Genomic DNA, 16058 nt, shown 5'->3' with positions numbered 1-16058 from the left:
GAAAAAAGCAGAGATTGGAGATTTAACTTTCAATATGCTAACTGATGCTGATAAAACACCTTGATTTCTTTGTAAGTATTTGCAATCACAAATGGCCACTGTATTTAGACTATGCTGGGAAATCTTAAATAAAAATAAAAAGAACAAAAGGAAACATCAACAATTACATAAGTCCATGGCATGTAATGAAACATCTACAGTTTCTTAAAAACGGTACAGTTGATATCTGTTGGTTCTTTTTATGTCTTACCTTGCTTGATTTGTGATCTACATTAAAAGTAGCAATGGCATCTTCCATTTTTTTCCTGCCAGACTTTGTTATCACATATTCCGCAAGCCTGTTGGCTAAATAGGTCTTCCCAGTGCCACTAGGTCCTGACAGGATAATTCTGTGATGCTCCATCAGTAAGTTAAAGTACCGTTGGCTAATTGGTTTAGGAATTAATGTATCAAACACAAAGCTGTCCAAACTATTTTCTTCTACTCCTGAAAATTAGATAGGGGGGAGAAGAAATGGTAGGCGGTGAGGAGAGGAAATCTATTTTTCTCTGTCTCGTTGTTTTTGGCAAAACATGGAATTATTTAAGAGAAGGAACTTTTAATACTTACTCCCCCCCCTTCTAGTTTTTGAAATGTTGACAGCAGGTAAATGCCCTTAATACAAACCTTTCTTCCAGCATCTGAAAAGCACTGGAAGTGCACAGACCTTTCCTTGGGGCCAAAAAAAGATTAAACAGTGCCTTCGCCACATGACTCAATGAGTGGTAGCAATGCAATCAAAGCAAATGTGAACCGAAAACTCATTGAGGCAGTGATGTATATCTGAAATGTTTGAGGCATTTAAAAGAAAAAGGTCAAAGCGACAGCAGCAAGGGTTAGCAGGAGAGAGATATCACACCAAATGACACAAAGTCTTTTTGAAGACCCTGAAAATAGAATGCCCCCGTGGCTATATGAAATATTTAAAGTCCCTATCTGAAGTGATTGATTTGGAATTCTAACCGTTCATTGTTATATTAAAGTCCTCTTCTGTACTGGTTTCAGATGCAAAGCAAAGCAAGTCATCATCAGTCTAGGGTGGTGAAGTGTTAAGGGTGCAAGAATTCTTGAAACTACACAACTGCATCCTCTCCACTCATCACTAAATTATTCTCTATACACCCTCCCCCCCCGCCCCCAGTGTTATCATATTTACTCATGGTGTGGTAGACTGGGGTCATATGGGGTGAGGGAATTCATATTTAAAAGAAAGATATCTGCTGCCACATAAATCCTTTGGATGGAAAAGGACCTTAACCTGTACATGTTAACTATAAAAACACCAGATGGCTTGATGCAGATTTTGAATATGATAAATATTGTTACATGCCACCCTAATCTCTGAAATTCCAGGAGTTTCATGTGCTTATCCCTATTCGTGTTTCCTTTTGGGAATCAGACATAGCAAATGTTGTGAGTGTCTTTATGGTGCATGGTTTGTTTACACATCTATACAACCCGAGCCTATGATGGAGGGGTTCACAATACTGTACAGTGGTACCTCAGGTTACATATGCTTCAGGTTACAGACTCCGCTAACCCAGAAATAGTGCTTCAGGTTAAGAACTTTGCTTCAGGATGAGTACAGAAATTGTGCTCCGGTGGTGCGGTGGCAGCAGGAGGCCCCATTAGCTAAAGTGATGCTTCGGGTTAAGAACAGTTTCAGGTTAAGTATGGACCTCCGGAACAAATTAAGTACATAACCTGAGGTACCACTGTATTAACACCTCAAAAGGGTACTGCTTCTCCCATAACTTCAGCCTTCAATTCAAACAGAAATCGAACATTGCTCTCTGACCTTCTGCTTTTTCTCTAGTCTCCAGATCACAAAGCAGCAAATTCTGCCCTAAAAACTCAGGCTCTGTCCTTCTAAATGAGCGTTGGAGGAGGGGCCCCACTCATTTGTCATCTGGCACAGAGCACCTTTCTTTTGTTCTGTTAATGGCCCATCACCTAGGCTGGCCTGGCTATTCCAGTAACTGAATCTGTGCTGGATACAGGAATTAGGAGGAGGCCCAGGCATTCAGCCTAACCCCCACCCCCAAAAAACATCATAACAATATTTATGGACAGCTACCAAAAAGAGGTCCTGCTTGCTTTAGGGATCCCATAAATTCAGAAGCTCATTTTGCATAGTTAACTTTACTTATAGCTGTAAATTTAGTAACACAACTGGGATGCTACCCAAGAGCATGTATTTGTTTGTAAGATAAAGGAATTATACTGTGCTAAAAAGAAGCTTCAAGGAGAATAATACATGCAGAGGAAGGGAATAAAATATAGCATAATTTTACCTTTAAGGTTCACAGTGATTATATTATTATCTCCAACCAGATACCCACAAGGTAGCAATTCAGGCACTTCTTGGCTTTGGGATCGAATGACATCACCTATACAATAACTAGCAATACAGTCTGAACCTAAACCAAGGCTAGTAGCTGGATCCACTCGGAAAACATATTCCTGAAATGAGAAAAGACAAAATACATATGCAGCGGCCATTATATGTGACACAAGGATCGAAGAATTAAATGCACCCACTTGTTTAAATGTCACACTCATTTCCATCATTTACAGATAAAGAACACTCACTATGCTTTAGGTGTAAATGTCAGAAAGCATTTTTTTTATATTTCCCACTGGGGCTCATACAATCTTCAGACATTTTGACATTTACCATAACATAAAATATATGAAATACTCATGAAGCAATGAATAAAAGGGAATCAGATTAAAGAAGGGGCTTAACAATACTTTAAACAAGAGAAGAGCTGAACTGAACTGGGCATTTGGCTGCACATTAAGTATACAAGTTGGCACATTGCCTATCTCGCTTCCAAGAGAATGTGTGGTTTGCATGCTGATGCTCATCCAAACATACATTCCAGCTTAGCAACTGGTCATCAAACTGAACTGAGATCATCAAAATTTAAGATAAAATGGTGCTAGCCATTTTATGAACAATAAGCTTCAATGGATGAAGGAAATTTTGAATATGTATGTAGTGCAGACATACCCCGAGAAAAATTTCTATGACATCTTAAAGAACACAGGTTCAATTTCTACACTATAGTTTCTCCCATATTGATGTGTAGATACTCACATTCCATTTAAAGGCAAACATTTTGTTTCTGTGTACATTGACCTCAATATATATGTATATCACAATTGTGATAGCATCAAGGCACAGAGGGAATAGCCCATCATAAGCAGAATACACCCTATCTGTAAAATGGTTCTTACAAACTTGGATGTTGTAAAACTAATCAATATTTCTGGTCCTAAGGAGTGACAAATTCAAATTTTACACTGGCTGTATAGCAGAACAATTAATTTGGCAGCAGATCTTCAGACTGCCAATGACTCTGAAGAGTCATCAGATAAGGATATCCCTGGCCCAGAAATGGGGTCTTCACAGCAGCTGCATTTGTTTCTGGTTGGCTCCAGACAATCCTCTCCATCTTCCCCAGGGCAACACAAACAGAGAAGATGGAGATCCAGGCAGGAAGTTTAGAGCCACCAATAGAGTGGCTGGCTAGCTGCGAATGAGGCTGTGCGAAAAGGGTAAGTGCATGGAAACAGCTGCTCAGACCAAGCTTGACATGAGAGCCAGGAATGGATGTGACACAGCCAGCTCCTATATAAGCTCCCAATCTGAGTTGCTCCATTGCTGAAGCATCTGCTTCTACCCAAGCTCCAGCCTACCTGGCTTGGGGAACTGGGGGGGGGGGCAGAGCCATAGCTAGGTGATCTTGTGCCCTGGCAGAACCATCCAGATTGCACCCCCTAGCCATGGATAAATTAGCTCTTCTTTCCGCCTCTCCTCTAAATCTCCCCCTTCCACCCATTCAATTCATCCTCTATTAAAAACCATTTCTTATGAGGCAATAATATTTATGGACATATTTTGCACTTTCCCCCCATCGCCTGCCCCCCTGGTGGGGGCCCACCTCACCACTCCTTAGCTACAGCCCTGCTGTGGAGTTAGACTAAAGGTGCTACTTCAGTCAGCTGGCTGACCATAAACACTGCAAAATGTGAGGCCCCAAGGTGACCTGTATTGAATGAGTTGGTGTGGGGTTGTAGAGCAAACATGAGTAGGCTTCGTTTGTTCAGAATCAAGTATACAATTCCAGTAATTTACTTGGTAAATGAACCACTATAGCCGCTAGAAGGCCATGAAAATTTGTGTCCCAGGCATTTTAGACTCGTCCAACCATGTACTATCTGAAACCAAAGGGGCACATTGGTTGCCAGATGTGAATCATATTAGCATTATTTTCAGCTCTCCTACCCCACTATGGCATTTTGTTTCCTTCATGGTGGGAGAAGTAAAAAAGGAGCCTCTACCTTCCTAAAAGAACTGATTCACTGCATACAAAAGCCCTCCTTTACCTGCCCTGATCTATTTGTTTTGGCAAAACTGCGAGTAATAAGAAAATTAAACACCAGGCAAACATTACAAAACCTAGCCTATTCATCCTTCTGAACTGACCCAAAAAAGTCCTACCTTAAAGAGCCGTCTGATTACACCATCTAATACATCCCATTTTGTTTTACCACTGACTCCAATGGATCCTATCAAATATGCCTGCAGTTTTTGCTCCTGTAAAGAGAAGAGGCATTCAGGGGAGAGATGTGGAAGAACTTACACAATTAAAGTATTATTTTGTAAGACTTACTGAATATTTTTCCCACAGAAGTAGACATTATCCTCCTTTGAGATATGCCACAGTTATCACAACAAAAACTGATGCAAACCTAATACTAATTAAGATATTAATTAAGATATACAGTTGTGCATGCAGATATTTCTGGAAATTAGTTCAGTGATGTGCCAACCTTTTATTTCATCTAATGCAAGATGTAAGGTTGAAATGGCAAATTTGTGGAGACTACTAACATATAACCCACAATAGGCCTCTTCATTCAGAAGTAGCTTTATGGATAAGTAGGTAACTACGTTTCCTATCTAACAAAAGCATGCTGTGACATATATAGACCCGAACTTCTATGAAAGAGCAGAGCAATTTGCTGTTTATCATCAATTAGAGGCACTGCCAGGGTGACACAAATATAGGTACAAGGTGCGATAAATTAAAAAGGCTGTGGTCAATGTTCCCTGTTGAACTCTTAATTGAATATACTACTGGGTAGTACAGCCTTTGTAACAGCAGAAACATAAGGACAATTATGATGATGAACACAGCAATAAAACCTGGAAGTCAAAGTACCTTGGATCGACCATAGCCCTTGTTTATTGTGACTATAATTTTAACATTCTGGCCTTCTTTATGGAGAGTTCCATCTGTAACATCTTCAAGTAAAATATCTAACAAGCAAGAAACAAATAAAAACGCCCTTTTAAAATTTACTTAGCTTGGCAAAAGAGACCCATTTGATTTTATTTGTAATTCTAAAGTGTACTTTAAAAAAAATATAAGCCCAATATATATTCCAACTGCCACTTCTCCTTTAATCTTTTGGCAAAACAACTAGTGGTAGAAGAACCTACAGGCTAGTGACAAGCCTTTATTTTAACATTTGCAGAACTGAACAATAAAACACCAAAACACAATTAGAAATATTGGTAAATGTAAATATGTATACTAAGTGCACCGCACATCCTTTTCCTAGGCATCATTTTTTCTGCATTTAAATACCACCTTTCTGCCAAGGCAACCAAGGTGGTTTTACAAACAAGTGGTAGAGAATATTCTCAAGCTGTCTCCAGGAGCAGATGACACTGTCTCCCAGAACTCATTATCTCCCACCTGGGCATTACCATATTACCCCAGCACACTGGTAGTGTGGGAGAGGGGGTTTATGGGTTTGTGTTTTGTTCTTGTTCTTATCATGCATTTTGTGTTTTTATTTTGTATTTTTATGTTGTCAACCCCCCTGAGATCTTCAGATGAAGAGTGGTGTACAAATTTAATAAAACAAACAAATAAATAGTGAACAACTTTCAAAATTTAGGATTAACTAGATTTCTCTACAGTTTGACAAGAACTGCATGTGCACATGCAAACAAAATGATCTGGTAGGGAAGTTGAACTGATCTGGTAGGGCAAATTAAAACAATAACAACATGTATTTACCTGATGTCACTGAATCAGTGATGTTCAAGTTATTCAGAGAGAGACCTAAAGATTGTCGCGAAGAGGAGGACGATGTGCTGCTTGAGGACTCTGAGCATGGGCGGCCTGGCTTTGCAGTGTTTCCAGTCTCTGCCTTCAAGCGATCATTTTCTGCTTTCAATATCTCAATCTCATTCTAGCATTTAAAACACAAGAAATCAACATTTTAAGGTGAGGAACGGGGCATTTAATACCGCTGGGTGCATTATGGATATGCATAATTTGTTAGCTAGAAAACTACTTATCGGAAATGCAGCATTTTCTATGGTATGGTACATCCACTGGAACTTTAAGTTGTTGTCATCTTTGGAACATGCCACAAAACTGTTGCGTGCACTATACAATTTTACCTCTCTAATTCCATGGCAAATAGACAACATAAAATCAGATCCTGAAAACTCAAGTTAGGCTGCATCTAGGTGGCAGTTTAAATGAACACATATGCACATGTACTTCACATTTGCACTGTACCCATATTCCAAAGGTCTCCTGGCTGTCAGAGTCTATTAATACTGCAGTAAATGCTAGACCAGCATCAGCAGTGTAGCATGGCTGGCCAGAATAGTGCTACAATGGCACAAAATCAAGTTCAACATATTGCAGAGAAATGCTTCGTCAGCTTTCTGCACGCCGGGAGATAAGTGTTGATTCATACACGCTCATTTAAAATCATGACATATCATATTTTGCCACCATACACACACTGGAACATTGAAATCAACGATTTCTAGATCTCTATGATGTATGTTTTAGAATTCTATTCCTACTACTACATGGGTAGTTTCACAATACAATGGTACCTTGGGTTACAGACACTACAGGTTACAGACTCTGCTAACCCATAAATAGTACCTCACGTTAAGAACTTTACCTCAGGATGAGAACAGAAATCGCGCAGTGGCAGTGGGAGGCCCCATTAGCTAAAGTGGTACCTCAGGTTAAGAACAGTTTCAGGTTAAGAATGGACCTCCGTAATGAATTAAATTCTTAACCCAAGGTACCACTGTACAGTAATGGACAAGTATCTCTGGATCAAAACACAAATAAGCCTTTTTCAGGCATTCACTCATGCCGTTAATCACATGGCAGGGAACAGGAGGGCCAGATCCATTGTCCGGGCATGGAAAACATCTTTAAAGAGGAGAATTGCTGTATACATTTGGCTGTTCTTGTGATTGGGGATGTTTCACAGTCAGTAATAAAAGAGCCAAGATGCCAAAGGAATGTCACATTCCTAGTTAAATCTTATGCAGTGTTGAGTGATTACCAAATGTACAACAATAGCATGGAAACTGTTATGTACTAAGTTGAATAGGATCCAAAATGCAGCAGTCTGATTCGTCCTAGAACAATAGGATTCAAAATGCAGCAATCGGATTGGTCCTAGAACAATACAGCAGTATGATTGGTCCGCAGGAGCCACCCAATCCAGCTCCAGGTGGAAGTGAATCCACAACCTAATTGGCCTACAGGAGAATCCCGGAATTAGCCAATCATGTGCAGCCCATTGTGTAAATAAAGAATATAAAGCAGATGTTTTGGGGAAACTTTCATTCCTCCTCACCACTATGAGCTGAATAAAGAGCATGAAATCCATTCTCGACTCCGAGTATATTTCAGAAACAGAGGTAGTTGTAAATTCCTCAGACCAAACTAAAAACAAGTGCAAATTTCTGATTAAGCTGTATGCTGATGCTCTAGCCTTTTACAGAAATCCTGCATTAACATTTTCAAAGTTAAGAGGAAGTAAAAATAGGATGTGGAGGGCTAAAAATGACAGCTAAGCAAAATTAAAGGGTCAATTAAGCAAGGAGCTAATTAAGCAGTTGGAAAATTGCAGCACTGCCAAGCACCAGATTGCTATGGTGACTGTTAAATTTGCTACAAAATTGCACAACTCCTTGCAATAGTTTTTGGGAAATGGAAGAAATCCATAAAGTAAGGTCCAGTTTAGTGGTCCTCCAAGACTCTCTCAATTTTGATGGCAGCAGCAGAGAAGAAGGTGCACACGGCACTAGATGATAACCCCACCCCCAGCTAATGTATATTGATCAGTTTAGGAAGGGTGCTGTGTGCCTGTGTGTTTGAGATTATACACACACACATACACAAATAAACATATCCTGTGTGCTAGGCAACTTCCTAGATTCCTAAGTGATCACTCCCCTCCAAAGTTATTAAAACTCAACCCTGTTCTATAGCAACACTGCATTATCTTATTGTTGATGTAGCTTTGAAAAACATACCATGTGTCCCTTGACAGCATTTCAAAGGAAGTTGCTGAAACTGTTTCTGATGGTTTTGCTTCGCCTAGTATTAGAATCTTTGCTGCTATTTGTGAAGGCCCAGAACACTTCTGCTTCGCCTTCCTGGTTTATATGCCATTGCTTATTATATGACCCACAGCTTGCTGTCTTTTTGGTTTGAACAGAACTGCTCAGTTCTGTTGTGTTTGCAAGCCTAACACTAAATGTGTCCTTACAGTATAGTGGTAGGTTGGAAAAATGTTTAAGATAAAGAATCAGGCCATGGTGAACAGTTAAAATGTCCCAGTTTTATTATATGTGGATTTTTAATCCACCTTTCAAGCCACAGCCCTCTCAAAGTGGCTCACAGAATAAAACGAAGCAAAACAAAACACAATTAAATATGCAACACAATAAAGAAAACTACTGGTGACCATGGGGTATGTCTTCTTAATGTAAAAGAGAAGACAGCAGCAACAGAGGAGGAAAGAGTTAAATTCCCCATTCCTGCCTACTCTAGTCCAGTATTAAAACACCCACCCACACCAAATTGATGTTATTTGCATTTTTAAAACCTGCACATTAAATGCAAAGGCACTTTTAAAGTCATATCTAGATTGCCTCCAATTCACTCAGACATTTTGGCACCCCTTGTCTGCTTGGCTGGACAAACGACACCTTGAAACAGCGTGTCCTTTACAAACACAATGCAACTGTTCCAAATATTATGGGGAAAATCTACTACCCCAAAATAATCTAAGTACTCAGGAGGCAGTTTCACGATGTGGAAATCAGAAGATGCAGCATGCCAACCGCACCAAATAATATTATTAACAAATATAAACTTGGTATGTGAAAAATATAATGGACCTCTGTCTTCAAGCCACATAGTCGCTGCTTCCGGTTTCTTTTTACCAGCCATATTAGTCTCTTGCTTGTTTTACTACTATCAAGCCCTTCCTATCACCTGTGCTGAAAGTTACAAATGGATCAGTCTGACCCTCCTCTTAGGCGTTGGCATTCTAATCAGCAATGTGTCCTTTCCTCCTGTTGAAGCTCCTAATGTGTTTCACGTGACCATTTTTACAACTTGCACGTACTCATTTAAAAACACAACAGCCAGAAACCTACAGTTCTGCAGCATCACAACAGCTTAGCTCACCAATCAACTGGTTTGTTTTTTGTCCTTTCATTGGGATAAATCAGCAGTCACCAATCTATAACCTTCCACATGTTGCTAAACTACAACTCCTATCATTCCTGGCCAAGCTGTTTGGGTTGATGGGAACTGTAGTCTTGAAGGCAACCAATTATCCACTCCTGAGTTACACTAATTTTTCAGCAAAACTTTGTACAGGGTGCTTTAATTTGACACTTCAACCATATTGCTGCAATCACAGCAAACACTCTAAATTGCATGATAGGTGAAACAATAAAGAGAAGATTGAAGTTTCTTTTTCAGAAGCATAACATTAACAGGAAACAACATCTTCAAGTAAAACAAAGCTGCCTATTTGATTTTAATACTCAGGGACTGGGTACATACATATAATTACTTAGAAGCTCTGCTGAGTTCAAAGAAATATATTTCTAGTGTCAGGAATTGGGTCTTAATTTCCTTGCATGACTCCACAGGGGAAAATGTTGGGAAAACAGTGTAGCAGCTAGTTCATTTTATCAACCCCTGTAGAGGATGACCATTTGCATCTCCTAGACCAGGGGTCAGCAAACTTTTTCAGCAGGGGGCCGGCCCACTGTCCCTCAGATCTTACGGAGGAGCGGATTATATTTTTTTTGGGGGGGGGGGGGAAATGAACGAATTCCTATGCCCAACGAATAACCCAGAGATGCATTTTAAATAAAAGGACACATTCTACTCATGTAAAAACACGCTGATTCCTGGACCGTCCCCAGGCCTTAGTTTGCCTACCCATGTCCTAGACTTTGTGACTCTACGAGCTTGGAAGCTTGACCATTAGAAAAAAAATGTTACAGAATAAAATAGCAAAACGGGAAACGGTAGGACCAAGGAATTAAGGGGCAAATGAAGACCTTCGGCTGCCCTGAAAATTTGATGTAATTCTTACTGAAGCAGCAAACACTCTTCTAAAGCTACAGAAGCCTCTCAGATTCTTTTCTGAGTAGGTTATCTCTTACTAGCATTTTGCAGTGGAAAAGACAATTATAGGGGATCACTGCCAATAACTGAGACAGGGACACTAAGCTAAATAGTACCTTTTAGAGAGAGGCATAAATCTAACGGTCTAATTCGGTTACTTATTACATTATTTTTCAATCCCACTAAAATCTCAGCTACATTATTTCTATTGATCCCATTCCATGCCTATGTTCAGCCCATGATGACTGCAGCAGGGATTTGAGGAAATGGCTTTTGTGAGTAATGCCGACCTGCATGCGGTTCATGGCTTCCCGAATCTGGTCAAGATGGTGTGCTGAGCTGAGGGCCTCAAGACGGATGTCTGTTAACTTGAGCTCTTTTTCCCTGAGCTCATTTTTCAGCTGCAGAATTATTTCAGCCTCTGCCTCTGTGCATTCGCAGATCCTAAAAAGAATTGGAAAAGGTAGAGAGGCAGAAGATTAAAGGAACGCTCGCTTCTGAAGGCAATGTGCTATTATTCTGTATCAAAGAACAGAAAAAGGGTTGCTGCTGGTAGCTCTCTAGGAGCAGGACAGAGAATTTCATCAAAACTACATGAATGGGTTCAATTTAAAAACATGAAAAGGGGAAAAAATGTCCAGATAAAATTATAAGCTTGCCTTTATAGCTTTCCTAAGTAGTTCTAACATTTTCTTTTTGTACAAAGTGTAATTATTATGCATGGTTATTTCACTCCTCCCAAAGTAGAGAAGGGCTGTTTTTTATTTGCCAAAACAGTAGCAGCTTTATTTAACGTTTCATGAAAACAATGCAATTGTTAACTATCTTCCAAAATAGCAGCGATTAAAATTAAAGTATTGGAGCTGAAATGAAGTTAGTTTAGCTTTGCAATGTTCTCTGTAAAGTAGAATGCAAAGGATAGGGCTGCTTTACCCACACATTGTTATCTCTTGATTACTCCACATCTGGTAGCTGTTACTTGACTACTCAACCCCTGACTTCTAGCTGAATATAGGAACCATTTCCACTGATATATTATGGCAAGGTTCGCAAACATGGCACCCTCCAGATGCTGCTGTGCTTCCATATTAGCCCCAGACAACCGGGCTAAAGGTAAGGAATGATGGGAGTTATTATAGTAACAACATTTGGACAGCACCATATTGGCTAGCCCTATATTATATTTAACAAATATGGTGTAACAAATGCTATGGAATTTGATCTATGATCAGTATTTCAAAAATGCAAGTAATCACTTCCCCTAAGGGAAGAGTTTCTCAGCAGTCTTCACGCAGCTGCTGGAACACAGGAAACAGTTTTGTGAAGACTACTGAGAAATGCTTCCCTTTGGCAGTGATACCACAATGTGAAAGCCACAAAGAGGGAACTCATCATATGGAACAGTCCCATCATGTGGGCTCTCTATCAGCAAAGAGAGAAACCAGGGATGCTCGTTGCTTGTCCCAGACCATTGCAGGAGCAATGGTTTCCACGTGGCTGTATAGTCAACTGAAGTGTCACATTTCCTTACAATTTCCACATTTGAGAGAAATATGTACTAAGGTGCAGAACAGATGATATTATCAATATAAATATTTTTCCTGACTAACTGCAAAGGCAAAACAACTTATTTGTACAGACAGAGTGATACATTTTTTAAAAGTGGCGTTCTCTAATCTACTCTGCCTTGATGCTATTTTCTTTTGCTATGAAAGAGGATATAATCACAATCCAATAGCTCAGTGGCAAAGAGGCTCCCTATTTTCTTCCATACATTGCAGTTTTCCACAACCAAATGAAAAAAAAAATGCATGTTGCAAAATATTATGAGAAGCCCTTGCAAGTGAATCTTGATCATCCCCCCTTTTCTGAAACCATGTGAGAGACATATTAAGATAATTCAGTTTTTAAATATGCCATTTTTTCCTAGATGAACGTATAGAAACATGTCCTTTGGGTGACAGCTGTGCTAAGCTAGAACAATATCTATCTACACTGCTCAAATTTTTCAGTACCACATATTAGATATCAAGGATGTGCATCTTATGGCCCTCCACCAGACAATCATTCGTGACCTCTAGCCATGCTGGAACTGATGCGGGCTACAGGCCCCCCACCCACTCATACATTATTACATGTTAGTGTACATCCAGTATGATAGTGCTATAATGTTTTATATTTTTCATGGAATGACTACAAATGCCTATTGATAGGGCAAACGGGCTACTTCAGTCTAGTTCTTAGACATGTAATTCCAAGCCCCACATGCCAGTTTACCGGGATCTATGTTTGTAGATCACGTGGCCGTTTTGCCTTTTCTTTGGAGCCCAGATTTGGGATGACCTGCATATACACGCAATAGACAGACAGATGCAAGTGACAGAAAGTAAAGGAAATGGTTTAGAAAATGAGATCAGGTCCAAGGAAGAAACAAACTAAAAAAAACAAAACAAAAGGAGCACACTACACAGCAGAATGAAAATACAATGATTTTTTTGTGGAAGGTGTGAATGGAATGATAAATCAAAGAAGCAAAATATGCCAAAGCTTACATAGATTTCATTTATCCCAAGTACTATAGGCAGACTGCAAATAAAAAGACTGACAATGCACTCCAGTCTGCTCCAGTCTCATTTAAAAATGCTTCACTTGAGGACTAGGAGGCAAAACCAGACACATCATTTAGGAAAGCAGATGTTTAGATGGAGTAATATTTTTGAGAATATATAATATTTTGACTGGCCAAGCCACAGAACACCCTGCAAGCACCAAGCACTATTGGCTGTGCCTTTAGGATGTAACTTGATTATCAAAACCTTAGCTAATTGGAATTGCAAGCATCTAACAAGAATAGGCATGTGCATTCTGTGGTGGTAACAATGAAACTTGATAAAGAATTAGCTGGCTCACTACAGGAAGTGCTTAAGTATTTTTTGACGCGGGTCTTCTTGTTTTGCTAGTTCATTAATTGTTTGGACTGGAAGACATGCTCTCTGATTTCATCTTTTACCCTGTTGCCTTGAGCTTGTTTCCTCGTGTATTTTGTACAGTAATGTGACACATCTGCTCTTGAATTGTTGTGCCCTTGACCTCTCCTCTTTTTATGTTTGTGTGTGTTTTCATATATACTATTTATTTGCTTGTATGTATGAATAACATCCAAGGACACTTTATGCATTGGATGAAACGGGCTCTGTCACAAAAACTTACAAAGATGCATTCAATAATCTTTTAGCTGACATTATACATTATATAATGCACCATATATATATATATATATATATATATATATATATATATATATATATGGTGCAGAGGTGCCTTGGGGGCAGGAAAGGAAAATGGCAGAGAACAGTCATGAGCCAGGTATGTCTCCCTTCACCAAGAAAACATGGAAAGGAAAAGAATGCAGGATCAATGCTTTTTTCAAGGTAGCATGAAGTGGAAAAGCAATGGAAGCAAGAGTTCCTCTCTGTGCAGTTTGAATACAGCTACACACAGGATGATAAGTAACATTTTGCAAGGGATAATTTTCTAAACAGCAAATTAAGGTCTTAACCGAGAGAGTGGTTGAGAGGCAGCAATTAATGGAAGTATAGAATTGAAAGTTGAGAGGCAGTATTTCTGAAATACCAATCACTATTTTGAAGATTGCTTCTTTAACAAATGGCTGTTCTCTAAGAAAGAGGGAAAACATACGCGGATGCCGATTGGGATGGCTTTATTGATGTAGACCCACAATCTCCGGAACTGTGGGGTAACTTGGGTGAGGATGGAAGAGATGAATCTGTGACTTCTTCTATATCAGAATGTGAGGAAGGAGGCTTTGTGGACTTCTTCTTCCCAAAGGCCTGTTTGAATGAACTTCTTAGCTAGGAAAGAAGAAAGAAAATTAAGATTTATTTGGATTATCTCTGATCATTTGGTTCACTTTACGTTTTGTTGAAAAGTTAGTTTGCAGATGCTAATCTAGCCACTGCCTGTGGTTAAGTGTATAGATTAAGCAGGGTATTAACATGTGCAACACAGTATCTTTAAGAACACAATAGAGTGCTTTTTTAAAAATCAAGTGAGCACAGCGCAAACATTGAACGCTATGGAAAAGGTACAGGATCAAGGGGTACAGCTAAACAGATGCTCATTTAAAACCCTACACCTCCTGTGGAAATCCCATTCCTCTGACATTCCCATTAAGGTGACTGGTCTTAAATAGCCACATTGTTTAAAAATTATTGACTTTCAGAAGACATTCCAATCAATGTGATTTTGTGCATCATTTATACAAAATTGTTTTTTTTCCCTTTAGAAGTTTGACTCTATTATTTCTACAGTAGCATGGATCAGAAATAAGCATATTTTAAGCTGATATATGATGCTTGCCTTTTTGCTGACAAGAAGCTGAAAGGGTTGGGGAAAGAAGAGGTATTTGCTGCAGTTCTGTTTTAAAGAAGCAAGTTCATATGCATAAGCACTGCTTTTTTTTTGCTCTAGAAGTTTTTTTATCCATTATTGAAAGGGACAGAATAGCCAAAGAGCCATTTATTTCAGGAGTAGAGATGGCAAACGTTATGGATGCAATGAGCACTATGCAGTTATTTTCGAGTTGTCAAAAGCGTCTTACGAACACACAAGTTATTAATACAGAGGGGGGAAGTGTGTTCCCCCCTCCCCCAAATAGTTGCTTTGATTACCCAAATGTTTCTTCTACTAAACATTGGAGCACATAATCACTTTGTTCTATGAATATTACTTCAAGAGCAGGGAGTGTAAGTACTGATTGATTTACCACAATTTATATTCATTCTACTTTATGAGTTCTAATAAGAAAGAAATGGATTTTGGCGACACTCCCCCTTTCTAGATTTCAAAGTTGGAGGTAAAATGAATAGAGAAAAAACTAAGGAGACATAAAGAATAATTTGTTTTAGAAGGGTACAAAAGCCTACTGCCAAAATGAATAGCAATCATGCCAAGATAGAGTTCTTTGAGATGCATGCCAAATTTTCCAGGGATTTATATTCACCTCACTTCCTCTAGAGTTCACCTTGCAGAAACATGAAAGAGTGTGCAATTACAAATCAAGGGAATGAAGTTGGAATCAGTATTTTTAAAATATTACCTGCGTAATAAACATATTTTAAACAACAAAAGTAAATTTTCCATTCTTTCACTAAAATCTGAAGCCCTTGTGATAGGTGTATGTTCTTCTCAAATCAAAGACTTTATATTTATCCATCTTTAAAACATTTCCATTGGCTTTCTTTCTAAAGCATTCCAGACAGTTGACCTACAGTATTTTATAGAATGAGTGAGAAAACTGTATCTATCTATCTATCTATCTATCTATCTATCTATCTAAGCTTTCACATGCTTACACATCGATCTGAATAGATTTTTTTTGCCAATGCTCATACCTCGCTAGGTGCAAACAAATCCATATTTATCTAGCCACAGTATTATCAACAGCTAATTATACAGAAGGGCACCACTATAAGGGTTATTTGTATGCGCCGT

The 16058-nt window shown here is 39.0% G+C and overlaps 1 protein-coding gene across 11 annotated transcripts in view; it reads right to left on the bottom strand.

Annotated features, from left to right (window-relative positions):
- The window catches only part of NAV3 (neuron navigator 3), a 430775-nt gene that overhangs the window by 12708 nt on the left and 402009 nt on the right, over window positions 1-16058 (bottom strand). For 6 of the 11 annotated variants that reach the window (XM_081929091.1, XM_081929086.1, XM_081929090.1 and 3 more), the window contains 9 exons: window positions 15568-15588; window positions 14244-14416; window positions 12822-12887; window positions 10835-10988; window positions 6141-6315; window positions 5274-5371; window positions 4550-4645; window positions 2334-2502; window positions 251-486 (listed from right to left, as the gene is read on the bottom strand). In XM_081929091.1, coding sequence (XP_081785217.1) covers window positions 251-486; window positions 2334-2502; window positions 4550-4645; window positions 5274-5371; window positions 6141-6315; window positions 10835-10988; window positions 12822-12887; window positions 14244-14416; window positions 15568-15588 — 1188 coding nt within the window. The remainder of the gene's footprint in view (window positions 1-250; window positions 487-2333; window positions 2503-4549; window positions 4646-5273; window positions 5372-6140; window positions 6316-10834; window positions 10989-12821; window positions 12888-14243; window positions 14417-15567; window positions 15589-16058) is intronic. The other 5 variants (XM_081929092.1, XM_081929088.1, XM_081929087.1 and 2 more) reach the window with 3 other exon arrangements.

This window comes from Podarcis melisellensis, assembly GCF_964234715.1.
Source record: "Podarcis melisellensis genome assembly, chromosome: 10".
NCBI classification, from domain to species: domain Eukaryota; kingdom Metazoa; phylum Chordata; class Lepidosauria; order Squamata; family Lacertidae; genus Podarcis; species Podarcis melisellensis.
The sequence above is the reverse complement of the archived record's forward strand: the minus strand, read 5'-3'. Positions and strand labels throughout refer to the sequence as shown.